The 13,301-nt window shown below is 41.2% G+C and overlaps 1 protein-coding gene across 4 annotated transcripts in view; it reads left to right on the top strand.

The window, feature by feature from the left end:
* Positions 1-295: 295 nt before the first annotated feature.
* The window catches only part of uckl1b (uridine-cytidine kinase 1-like 1b), a 19,029-nt gene continuing 6,023 nt past the window's right edge, over positions 296-13,301 (top strand). The window contains exons 1-8 of one of the 4 annotated variants that reach the window (XM_030768443.1): positions 296-376; positions 7,293-7,486; positions 7,805-7,911; positions 9,194-9,364; positions 9,674-9,745; positions 9,952-10,141; positions 10,548-10,609; positions 13,158-13,177. In XM_030768443.1, the coding sequence (XP_030624303.1) occupies positions 303-376; positions 7,293-7,486; positions 7,805-7,911; positions 9,194-9,364; positions 9,674-9,745; positions 9,952-10,141; positions 10,548-10,609; positions 13,158-13,177 (890 nt within the window). In that variant the 5' untranslated portion in view covers positions 296-302. Of the gene's footprint in view, positions 377-4,123; positions 4,311-7,292; positions 7,487-7,804; positions 7,912-9,193; positions 9,365-9,673; positions 9,746-9,951; positions 10,142-10,547; positions 10,610-11,914; positions 11,932-13,157; positions 13,178-13,301 lie in introns of those variants that run through there. The other 3 variants (XM_030768441.1, XM_030768444.1, XM_030768442.1) reach the window with 3 other exon arrangements.

Here is a 13,301-nt window from a genome sequence, read left to right as displayed (position 1 = left end):
TTGTGCAGATCTGTTAGTTGGAATCTACTGTCTGACTTAAACATTATTTTTCTTTTTTGTCTTTTCTTTCTGTCTTTTTTTTTTTTAAGAACTCCGGTTTGAAATTCACCGTATATGTAAATGGACGTTTGATGCTTTGTAGATCATGAAAAATAAACCAGTGGCCTTCTGGGCGCCGAAGTCCTTGTAGCATACACCAACATTCACAATGACGCGTTCATATAGAAATGGAACTGCATTCCCCAGCATGCATGTAGAACGACCCACCTCGGAACAGCTGATTGTCAAGTAGCAACGCAACAATGTCTGCTGTGTGCGGGGAAGGAAGGGTCTCTACGATGGAGTGCGGGGAGAAATCATCAGTGCGGTCTACGAGGTTAGTATAAGTAACTATGCCAATGACACAATTACAGTAACACTTCCTGGGTTTTCATATAGGAACTTTTTATGTTGCCAACATAACACGCTCACATGTACATCCAGTGACCTGTCGCGTGGTGTGTCCTCATGGTTACAGGGTAGCACGTTAGCATCCGCGAAAGCCCAGCTCGTATTGCCCATGAAAGTCAGGAAGTCGCTTTCAAAGTGGTGCCCTGCTAGTGACATGGCAATAGAATGATATCACGTACTGCGTGGCAGCATAACTTGTCCGTAGATTGTACGCTGGCGTAGTTTAAAGCAAAGTTTGCATGAGAATATGATGTAAACGGTTTTGGCAAATATGTCAAAAATAACCCAGTCTTCTTACACAGAGTGCAACTGGACCCATGCGTCCCATTGGTCAGATTTCTCTGCGCATAACACGCGATCAGATTCCAGTGACATTTTCAACATTCCAAAGGCTAAATATCTCACTCTTAAAATGTTTCCCGCGACATATCTGATTATGGCGTTACTGATAATAAGTATTTGTTTCAAGTTCCCTGGAGAATTGAGTTTTCTCACTTTGCAATTAAAAGCAGATTAATTTTAGTTCTGCTTCTTTTTGATCGCTAAGGAATGTAGCAAATGTACTTGTAAAAGTTGTAATAAGTACACAGGACACAAAGTTTAAAACATCACTCAACAAAATGTACGTGGGCCGACGTTTTGACTAATGGCACAAAAGCAGTGTTGTCTAACGTGGGAACTGAAAGTTTTCGAAGACGAAGATGTACATCTCTACCCATTTTCCCCCGCGAGATAACTGAAAAATATTGGAAATAGACTCGTTGAGATGATTGAGATGTTGAGATGATTCATCGCTAAAATCCTACGCACGACTTTTGGGGAAAATATTATTCAGAGTCAATGAGACAGTTGAAGACACATTTGTAATGACGCCTCGCCCAAATACAGAACGCCTTATCTGTTCACGCCGTAACAGATCACGTCTTCACTGCTTATTAGTGTCGCTGATCGCCACAAGAGGGTGTAATAACATAACAACCTCTAATTCATAAATTGGTCAGAGGGCATAACCTTCTCACCCGTCCAGATTAGTTGTATTTTTTCAGTCAGCAAAATGAAATGACTGTAATCATGACAGAACTATAACATGTAGAAACCTGTGAATGTATTTTTCATTTGTGTACAAAAGACTCAGTGGGACATTTTCGTCATTTCTACGCTGTCTGTACCCATATCGGCTACATTGGATTACAGGCAGAATCTTTACTCTGTTTAGTATGTTGGGGCGTGTTTTTGTTTCTTTCTTTCTTTCTTTCTTTTTTGGTTTGCTCTTTTGAAAGAGTGCTCTCTTTTAAGACGTAGGGCGTGTTTCCGACAGAGAGACCAGTTGTTGTCTCCGGTGCCCTATGTGCATTAGTGATCATATAACTGTAAATCTGAAATCAGTGGAGCTGCTGGTATTCAAGTGTAGTGTAAATAATTTCATCTTTGTTAGGGAGACCATATGCGTGTTCTTGACAAACAGTGCCTCATAGCTCAACTACGCTCTTCCATAAAACGTCAGTTAACGACACAGACACTTAACAGCGACATATTATTAGTCAGGGATAGCACTGAGCATGGGAAATATAACCATTTTTTAACTGTTTGAACAAAATTTTAGACTTTAGTTTTTTCTTTTATTCAACATTAATCAACAATACCCATGGAAAAACATTATCAATATTGTCTTTACATAACCAAAACAAAAAAAGGTAACCGGAATTGAACTAGTTTTGTGAATCTGGCTTTTTGTTAACTTTGTATTAATGTTTTTGCAGTACTTTGATTAAACACATATTAACGAATGTGTTCTTAAGTTTGTGTTTCAGTCCATTAGGCATCCCCAATAACTCTGTGTTTATCTGACGTTGACAGTGTATGTATGTACACAGCACATATATTACAGTTACAGATGGCGCTGTTGTTTCCATATTTGGTAACCAATTCTTCCCCTAGACTACAGGTTGTCAATACCTTTCAACAATCTTACATTTTGTACCTATAATACAATCTTTACATTATGATAACAGACTTAGTATTTCACTACTGTACACAATTATTATTGAAGCTGTTATAAAATATATAAAATGTGAATATTCTGCACAGAAAAGAGATTTTTTTCATGTCTCTATGTTGACCTCTACTTAACGTCACATTGCCCTAACTCAGTGGAACACAGTTTGTATTGAAGCTCAGATCATTTGCACAATGCAAAATGCACAAAGCATTGACGCCTCTTTAAGCAGGCCTGTTTTAGCATTATGTCTGACCTTAATTGTCTGAGAGGAACATAATAACAGAGTGCCTAAAAACCTCTGTTTTAAAAAAAAAGAGGGGGCACAGATTTTTAATCCTCTCTGCATGTGAAAACCGCAGGGTTTATCTGAAGAGGAGTGGCTAGGTGTTTGTTGCTCTTTCAGAATCTCACTCACAACTGGGCTCTGATTCAGGGGATAACTAAACCCCATACTGGTTGTTTTCATTACCGGGAAACTACACCCAGTCACAGACCGGAGTTCTTTTAAATTGTAGGTTTCTCATGTGAATCTTGGGTAACAGTCACAGAAAAGAGTCTTAACAGTGTGTTGGAAAGACCGTGAAAGGCCAAGGCGAACTTTGTTTAGCTTTACTGTTTACAAGTGTCACCCCCTGAACCCAATACTTTTCTGTGCTGTGTCTTGTTCACTCCTTATGAAAGGTTGCTATTAGTGCAGGTGTCTGCTGTTTTTCTTTTTTCTTTTTTTCAGTGCTGGAGGGCAGAGGGAGTAGGGTTTCATCATTCTGTTTGTGCTCCAGAGTCTGTCTCCTATGAGCTTGGCTGAGGATTGGCAGTCTCAAGGGTGGCTAGGGTGGGGTGGGGGCAAAGAGGGGGGGGGGGGGGGGGGGGGGGTTGGAAAGAGAAAGAGAGAGAGAGAGTGACTGTCAAACTCCCCAGATATGAGTGGCAAGTATTCACAGACACGGTAGCTCCTGATTGGGAACGTTCTGTCTCTCTCCTCAAATCCCCACCATTCCACTCCCAATTCACGATCTCTCTCTTTCTCTCTCTCTCTCTCTCTCTCTCTCTCTCTCTCTCTCTCTCTCTCTGACTTCGTGTTGCACGGGCAGCAGTGAGAACTGTTGTTGTTCTTGTTGCAGCATTCAGTCTTTCCTCAAGTGAACCGTTGCGACACTAAATGTCACAGACAGATGACTGGCTTCATAAGAGGCTGGCTGAGGGGGCGTGTGTGTGCGCGTCTGTAGGGAGGAGGTCTCTGTCCAAACGTACTGCTATTAATACCACCTAACGAACATAATCTGTGGGATAGGTTATCCTCTTACGTCGGTTGGCAGGGCTTGCAGAAGCATAGGAGTGGAGGGGAGGGCAGAGGAGCGAAGGGGGGGGGGGGTGGGTGGGGGGGCTGGTACGAGAAAGAGAGAGTGAGAGGAAAAGATACTGCTGTACTTTCATTCCTCAAACTCTCTCTTGAATGGCTACAGTGCACTAAATAGAGGTGTGTGTGTGTGTGTGTGTGTGTGAGGAAAACAAAACAGATGTTGATTGCATAGTTTCGTTTCTTCCCCTGGTTGCCTTTCTTGCTCTCTCGTTCTTACTCTCTCCCGCCCTCTGTGTTACCGTTTAACAAGTTCTGTAGCGATCTTTCACTTTTTGCAGCCGTGTATTTGCCAAAAGGCAAGAGTGAGTGAACAGTTCTGCCAGTCTGTCTGTGTGCGCGTGTGTGTATGTGTATATGTGTATGCCAAGCATACTCCACCACTCAGTCCTGATATATTAGCCTTCTCTTTCCTAACTGGATCACTCCTTTTATCATGAACGCTCTCCCGGCATATTCGGGAGCCAGGATATCAGGCTGTTGGTCTCTCAGGGCGGATGGCAGGTAAGACTTTTTACTTTATTTTTTGTAACAACTACTACGAGTACCACTCTCTCCCTCTCCCTCTCTCTCTCTCTTTCTCTCTCTCCCTCTCCCTCTCTCTCTCCCGCTCTCTCTCTCTTTCTCTCTCTCCCTCTCTATCTCTCTCTCTCTCTCTCTCTCTCTCTCAGTGTCTCTCTTCATTCTTGTTTAATTGTTTGAACAGTTAAAGCTCCTAAGTGAGTATTCTCTTGTGAGGAATGACAGGGTGTCAGGCTACGCCGTGTCTGAGTGGAGAACTATGTGCAGTATGCCTTCTGACTGTAGCCGACAGGCAGAAGGTCACCTGTTGGCCGCTCTGCTGGTGGCCAGTTTTGGTTGCGTCTGACAACTTGGTGCATCTACTACAGATAGTCATATTTACTGTTTATCAGACAATTATTCTTACACCAATTGGCTTTAATGCTTCAGCGTTCAGCATTAACTCTACACTTTGAGTTTAAATGGCTCTGTAAGACTTCTGCAGTGGTCTAACATTACCTCAAATTTTAGTTGTTGTTTTTAGTTGCTGTTTTTATGCTGTGCTATAAAGATGAAGTTGCTGAGACACTGTCTTGTTTGTAGAGGTATATTGTCCTTGAATTTTACTGTTCCTTAGATGAGTAAAGAGACCTGTGAAAGAGCAGGGTTCACAAACACAGGCTAATCTTTTATCACATTCTCATTATGCTCTAGCTGGACTTACAGACCTTTTATTTTGGAACTGGTGATTTATGTACCTTGCCACACACACACAGTCAGTGACTACCTCAGGACAAACTGATAAGATAGTGTAAAGGCTGTCCCTCAAGTCTTTGTTCTCTTCCTTAACTTTAACCCCTTCGGCATTTTACTGCCAGCTAAGCTCCAATGGTATGTTTGAAACACAGAAAGAAAACCAGGAGAAGTTAAAGCAGGAAGCTAAAACTCTGAATATAATTGAGACATTTTCTCCTGGCTACAGTAATGGCTGGTTTTTTTCAGTCTCCTCTGGACAGAATGTGGATAGCTCACAGGTCACAGTAAGTGTATAAGGATTTACAGGACATTTTTTCCATCACAAGTTAGTACAGATGTGTTATTATGTATTTATAATGTTTTTACATTCATATACATTGCCGGTTTGTTGCTTAAGATGCCCTTCTGAGGTTTTGTGTAATGTTCGTGGCCATAGTGGTGTAGGTGCTGATCTAGAATTAATTAAGTGTATGCAAACAAGGAATCCATGAGAATGTATGAGAGCTATGTGGTCTGTTTGTGGCCCCGAGGCAAGTTTCTTACTTTTCCCTTTCAGTTTTCTTCTGGATTCCTGAATTGCTCTGTGAGTTTCCTGGATCTGTAAACAAACGAAGGCTTTTTTCACACTTTGGCTTGGGCCTTGTGCTTTGAATATTCATTTAATACTTGTCGACAAAGGCAAATTTAGTGGCGCAAGCCCATTGTCCTTGGATTTTTTGCTGAACTCAGAGAGTCTGTAATTGTCTCCAAGCTCATGTCTGTGTTGGTGTTGTCCAGCTAGAACAACACACCTGACAACCTGACAGCTTCAATTCTTTGTGTGTGTGTATAACCAGTACGTATCTGTTTAAGTGCCCACTAAAGGCCTGAATTAACTATTATTAATTGTTCAGCAATCCTGTTTTCCCATTCCAACTGAATAATTCATTTACCATACCATATCATATCATTTATCTCTATGTATTAGCTATATGTTAGAAACCAACACAAGATCCTGGTCCCAAAGTGTTAAATGATTGTTTTCTGTTATTTATATTCTAATCATTGATGAACACCTGTTGTGTGTCGGAAATGGTAGTGGTCTTGCACAGAACACCTTAAGGTTCATAACTATGCTTCTAAGCATGAAGAAATGAGAAGTAATGCCATTTTTCAGCTACTCTTTCTTTTTTCTTGATCACGCTTTGGAATACAGATTCCATTTATACGTCACAAACGTTCCTGTAAAGGATCCCTCCATTGAAAAAAAACAAACAGAATGTTGCTGTTCAACTCTGTGCCTCCTTTCTCACGAAATGGCTCTTCGAAGACGCGTCCGCCATTTGTTTCTCACTTTCTCGCAATTTGTTTTCTCACTTTTCATTGACTCGTTTTGATGAACTGCTGTGTAGTTTTGTGTAGCGACATTGGCACAATGGGGTGTTTGACACAATGGAGTGTTTGGCACAATGGGGTGTGTCATTGACACAATGAGGTGTTTAGTCTCATGACAGTGTCTGAACCCGTGTGTTTTTCATGACTTCACTCTAAATGCACACTTACTACTCACTAGTACCAATAACACAAGCACATGTAAAACAGTAAACAGCATGTTGTCACCCTGATTCACCCTTAAGAATGGTAAAACACTGCTGAGACTGATTAATAATGGATTCATCTCACTCCTCCTCCCTCTTCTGTGTGACCCCAAGTTTTTTTTTTTGCACTGTATAATACCTTAACACAATGAAGGATATGACTTGTACCTAGTATTTCATGTTTGGTCTGTAATTTTTTATGCTATATGTTGGAATATTTTGGGTGCTAATAATTGACCATCATTATCAGTCATGAATGAGTAACCTGCTGACTGACATGTCCTCTGGTTTGAATGTATACCAATCACTACAGACAAAAATAAGGTCAAATGATAAATGTTCTTTATCTGTGGCCCATTAACAAGTGTTTTACAAACCTTTACAAATATGATAGGGGACGTCACATGACTGCTTATGTAAGAGGTTGTGAACCACTGATAACACCTAGAGGAGCGCACAAATGTGTGAATAAATGTGAATAAACTCTCTAACACACACACATGCACTGCTACGCGGGCTCTAACTTCCAGACAGTGTGAAAAGACACTGTCTCTTACCACTTCATTGAACAGGAAGACAGAGGGAGGAAGTGGTAGGAAGTAACTTTTTCATTTTTTTCTCTTTTTTTTAATTCGTGTTTCCTGACTGATAGTGGCGGTGGCGAAGACTCCCTGGACAGACTCCTCCCCCCTGTGAACACAGTGCTGGCACAGAGGAAGCGGACCACCAGCCAGTGTAAATCAGAACCCCCCCTCCTACGGACAAGCAAGAGAACCATCTACACCGCTGGCCGACCCCCCTGGTACAACGAACATGGGACCCAGTCTAAAGAGGCCTTTGTTATTGGTGAGAAAGGGTTCAGAGTCTCATTTATTTGGTTCTGCAATTAACAGTAATCATAAAACTCCCCTCGCCCATTTATACATATAATTTCGGCCGCTCATTGAAGCTTATCTTATCTGTAACCAAGCAAGAGAACCTACCGCTAAAGCCCCGCCCCTTCTAGTTCAAAACCCCCTGGGTACATCTGAGGGCATGACATAGTTGTGAGTATACCATGATGTGGTTTGTGTTAAGGGTTTACTGATAAGAGCTGTCCTCTGATGGTGGCGTGAACTGTAATGCTTGCTCGGATTAAAATTCATTGATCCATTTTACCCACAGGGCTGTGTGGGGGCAGTGCCTCCGGAAAAACCACGGTGGCCCGAAAGATTATCGAGGATCTGGATGTCCCCTGGGTTGTGCTACTGTCAATGGACTCCTTTTACAAAGTAAATTTTCATATTGCGTGACTAAATGTGACTTCTCTCTCTGGACAAATATGGCAAACCGCTTTGTTGAACTGCTGTGTTTGACAGTGCACAGTTAGACAGTGTGTTAGTGCACAGTTAGTATTTGAGCTAACAAACAAAACATGTGTGTCTGTGGATGTGGTTCACAAGGACAAAGCTTGCACGAAAACTCTTCAAAAAGCAAACAGAGGTAGATGGTGAACGAGAGCATCAGGATGAGAGGGTAACTTGAATGAAGACAAACAGTTGAGTTTGTTGCGAGAAAGAGAGAGAGAGAGAAAAGAAAGTGAGAGTGAATGTGAATGTGAATGTGAATGTGAATGTGAGAGTGAATGTGAATGTGAATGTGAATGTGAAAGAAGCTTATGCCCGGTAGTGTCTCTCCCAGTTCCTTATGTAAGACTTGATATTCCACACTGGTCAGAGCAGTGAGAGAGGAATTTACAACAGGCATAAACATCTCTCTCTCTCTCTCTCTTACTCTCCGTCATATAAAATAGCACTCACCTCAGGTTTAGCTCAGTTTCTCTAAGCAACTAAAAAATGTTTTTCCCTCACATTCTGTCTGTGCTGTAGTCCCCATAAGTATGGCCATATAACTTGTTTGATATAGCCCTAACTGAGGTTTCTAATAAAAATCAAGAACTCGCATACATTCTCATTTATCACAGCAGTAATGATTACGCTGTGAAGCTGGATAGATAGCGTATGACACTGAAAAAGAGAGAGAGTTTGTGTTTGTGTTTTCGTGCTTGTTGTGGAAGCGGAGAGGGAAAGAAACAGAATGCCAGAAGGCAGAGTTAGAGCGTTTAAAGAGGGCCAACAGTGGCTACACAGTGTGTCTGTGTCCTCAACCTAAATTTAGTCCACCCCAAATCAGCCACGTCCTACCTGGGAGGGGTTGGGGGAATATCATGTGATCAATTTTCATTAGTTTGACTCTAAATCCAGGAGGGAAAGGCTTAACACAATTTGAAATCTTTCTGACGTGTCTCTGTACATTTGGGTGGCTGACATGGCCCTTAGGTTGCATGTAGACCATTGAAGTTTCCAGCCAAACATTTCTATTCACTACAAGGTATTTGAAAGTGCAGGGGAGTTTGAATGTATCACTATTACCACGTATATGACAGGCTTGTAATCTGAATGGTGGAGCAGAGTTTTGGGATGCACAGAGCTTTAGGTCTCCAGTTTTAGGCTGAAATTCTGCTGTCTGACTGACTCTGTGTTCTTCTACCTTTGCCGTGGTGTCTCTCTGCAGGTTCTCACACCTGAACAGCAGTTACTGGCTGCCAGTAATGACTATAACTTTGACCATCCAGATGCCTTTGATTTTGACCTGCTCGTTCACACACTCCGCAAGCTGAAGCAAGGCAAGAGTGTTAAAATCCCTGTGTATGATTTTACTACACATGGAAGGCAGAAGGAGTGGGTGAGTATACTAACACACACACACACACACACACACACACATACACACACTGTAACACTCATATCACTATTTAATCTTATGTCATTTAAATCCTTTTTAGATGTTACATGAGTTTTTCTGTACAGACCTTTTAGACGTTGGACATTCTGTACATAGACAGAGATGAGAAAGATCATCCTTTTAATCTGTCCATTAGATATAATATTCAAGCCTCTGTATCATTTATTTAAATTACTCTTTAAATATTCCCCCTTAATAGCAGCAAGAGCATGTAAGTCCATTCTCTCATTTTCATGTGTGTGATTACAGAAAACTGTGTATGGTGCCAGTGTCATCATATTTGAGGGTATTATGGCTTTTGCTGATAAAGAGCTATTAAAGGTAAGACAAAGTCTGGTTCATTGGCTCAGTCTGAGATGACAGTGTACTCTCAGTGAAACAAATTATTTTCATAATGAAAATATTGAGAAAGCTGTTGTGTCAGAAATTAAAAAAAAATGTTCCAAATATGTAGGCCTGTGACCAAATGAAGTGTAATACAATGATTGTCTTTTGTTTTTGTTTTTTTTTGGGGGGGGGGTTTTCAGTTGTTGGACATGAAAATCTTTGTGGACACTGACTCTGATATCCGGCTGGTACGGAGGCTGAGGAGGGACATAACAGACCGTGGGCGGGACATTGAAGGGGTGATCAAACAGTACAATAAATTTGTGAAGCCTGCATTTGAACAATACATAGAGCCGTCTATGAGACTGGCAGACATCGTGGTGCCGCGAGGTGAGTATAATAATAATACCTCTCCCTCTCTCTCTCTCTCTCTCTCTCTCTCACACACACACACTTACTTCACATACTTCATACTACACACGTACTTTTTTTCTCCTTCTAATGTCATAAGACCAAAAGTTAACACATAAACACATGTACACACATACTCACACACATGTGCGCGTACACACACACACACACACACACTCACTCACTCATATTTCTACTTTTAATGTCTTGTTACCAAAATTAGTACGTAAATCTTCGGGGACATGTGCGCAGACACACACATACACACACACACACACACACACACACACACACACACACACACACACACACACACATACATACATACATGTGTACTCATGTCCTCATCTTGTCCATATGATGTCGTGTTGTGTTGTTTTACCAGGTGGTGGTAATAAGGTGGCGATTGACTTGATAGTTCAACATGTGCACAGTCAGTTAGAAGAGGTAAGACTTCAACCCACACACGCACACACACAAACACGCATGAATGCACATACACACTGCATGGCTGTGTTCAGTCTCAACCCAAAAACATGAAAATATTACTGTCTATCTTTATCAGGTTTGAATAATTACAGACACATTTTCCAGTCTGTCAGTTAAACGGTTAAAAAAGATCAGTGGATGATATATAGTGTTGAAAAGACAGCATAATCTATTAATAATCTATTTTTAAGTATTTGACTTTTTTTTAGATTGTCAGTGGTCATGGCTACTTTAATTTTGATTGTGTTTCAGTTTGAAAATGCTCTTACAAATTTGTCCTTTTGTCCTGTCCTCTTTTTTTCTCATTTTCTTGCACGTGAGTTGAATTGTAATGAACCCCTGTTTCAATTCAGTCAGTCAAAAAAGTGAAGGTGACCTCATTTCAGCCCAGACTCATTTGTAGCGAACATGACATGTTGAGGATCCTCTGAGGAAAAGCAGACAAAGTCTTGATGTAGTTTTGTGCAACTGTGTAATAACAGTGCTGCTACTGGCATTCTCACTGTATATTCATAGACTTTGTGATGAAGACCCCCATTGACCTTTATCTGAGTGGCAAGAAATCTTGCTCCCTCTAGTGGCTTGTAAAGACACTCACACATACAATGATTCTTTTTTTCACCGCTTCACTGCCTGCATTTTAACAATGTTTTCATTTGTTTTGTTTTGTTTTTTCATTTTTAATTAAAAATTTCATTATCCATTATGATATCATCTTCAGCTGCGTAGAAATAAGCTTGATTACAAAGCTATATAAACTATAAATATCCCCAAAAAAACTGTAAAAATGAATATTTAAGTTTTACACAAATAAAACTGTTGTATGATCTTGCCAAATGAGGCCTTTTTTCCCTAAGTTCATTCATGAGGAGAGCTTGCCAAATGAACTGTCAAATGAATTTATAAAATATATTCAGCATAAGTGAAATATTCACAAATCTGTCTATATCACATTCACAGCCTTGTAGAATCCACAGTGAAATATTTTAATTAAGAAACACAGACAATAGAAAGCGTGTACAAAAGCTGATGAGCAATTTGTTTGGAATGCTTTGCAGTAGAACAACAGTTTTGTGGTGTGTGACATGCAGTTACTGACTAACACTAAGGAATGGGAAATAATGTCTGGTTTTCTGTGTTGTTTCCTGGATGGCACTCTGTTTATTGGCCTTGCCTCGTCACTGCATTCGGACTGCTCTCTCCTCCACCCCTCCCCTCCCCTCCCCTCCCCTCCTCCCATTCTCCCTCTACACCGGCCCCCAGAGAGAACTGAGCGTCAGGTAGAGTAGCACCACCCACTATATCTGTCACTGCTTTGCGCTGCTTAAAAAAACCCCCAAAAACCTGCCCCTCCCTGACCTGCACATACGGCACAGACTTAACAGGGGGCGCTCTGCTTATGCAGACGCCAACAGGCTTATGCCGCGTAACCAGGCTCACGTCATCTTAGCGGGTGTGGCTCATGTATGCCAGAGAACATGCTAATGAATTGGCTTATACTGTAACAGAGGCATGTACCGCCAAATTAAAACGGATGCCGCTGCTCCATGCCGTTGGCCTTATCGTGTTCAAACGATTTATTAATGCGGCAGTATCGTTCCTTTAAAGTCGAGGCGACTGTGCTGGGAATTTTTTTTTTTTTTTGTGGTGGTCTGTGCCGTTTGCAGGACACAGGATGGATTTGTAATTCTTTCCCATTCTGTTCTCCTCCATCCTGCGTCTAAAAATATTCAGCTGTCGCTCCTCTCTCAACCTCTCTCCTATGTCTCAGAAGCTATTGTTAAATACAGCATCTTTCACCCGCAAAAAGTTTCCTCTGTCTACTACAAAGAGCTGACTTTTTCCGTTGGCCTTGGCTGTCAATGTGAGCGGAGATGAGAAAGAAAGAAAAAAAGAGACAGACAGATAGACAGAGGGAGAGACAGACAGAGAGAGAGAGAGAGAGAGGAAGTACAGCACTCTTCTCAAGACACAGGATGTCTGTCTTTCCATCACTGTCATCTGCTGTGTTCAGACTGAGAAGGTGACGGCTACCGTAGACCTGTCACGAAACCCTGAATACGCACGTCCAAACAAAGTACTGTAAAACAACGCACACCAACCGCCAAATCCAGGCCCATTGGAAACAGATCAAAATCAGATTCCAAATCAGATCAGATGCCAAATCAGATTATAGTGTTTGTGCATGCATACAGAAATTCAACATGACATTGTTACGAAATGCCCCAGGGTATGTTGTCTATATTCTGAAAAGTTGATTTGGTAAATGAGTTTGTGTTTGTGTGTGTGTGTGTGTGTGTGTGTGTAAAGAGATAAGTCAGCAGCCTTCACATTCTCACTGATCGCCTCATCCTCAATTCACCTGTGCTGTGTTTTTTTTTCTTCTTTCTTTCCTCTGTTGTTGTTGTTGTTGTTGTTGTTGTTGTTGCTGTCGTCGTTTGTTCTCCTTGTGTCTTTTGTGTTATTTCGCTTGATGTCCCTCCCCTCAAACCTCCCTCTACAATAGAGGAAACTTCGCTGGGATATGTGAGAAGATTTCAATATGATTTGTGTGTTTGTCCGTTTGATTGCTTGCTTTGGCTTTAAGCAATTAGTTACATGACTAGACAGTCTAGATGTATTGCTAATTATCTGTTTTGAAACGTTTTCC

The sequence above is a fragment of the Chanos chanos genome, chromosome 3, assembly GCF_902362185.1.
Source record: "Chanos chanos chromosome 3, fChaCha1.1, whole genome shotgun sequence".
Classification (NCBI taxonomy): Eukaryota; Metazoa; Chordata; class Actinopteri; order Gonorynchiformes; family Chanidae; genus Chanos; species Chanos chanos.
The sequence above is the reverse complement of the archived record's forward strand: the minus strand, read 5'-3'. Positions and strand labels throughout refer to the sequence as shown.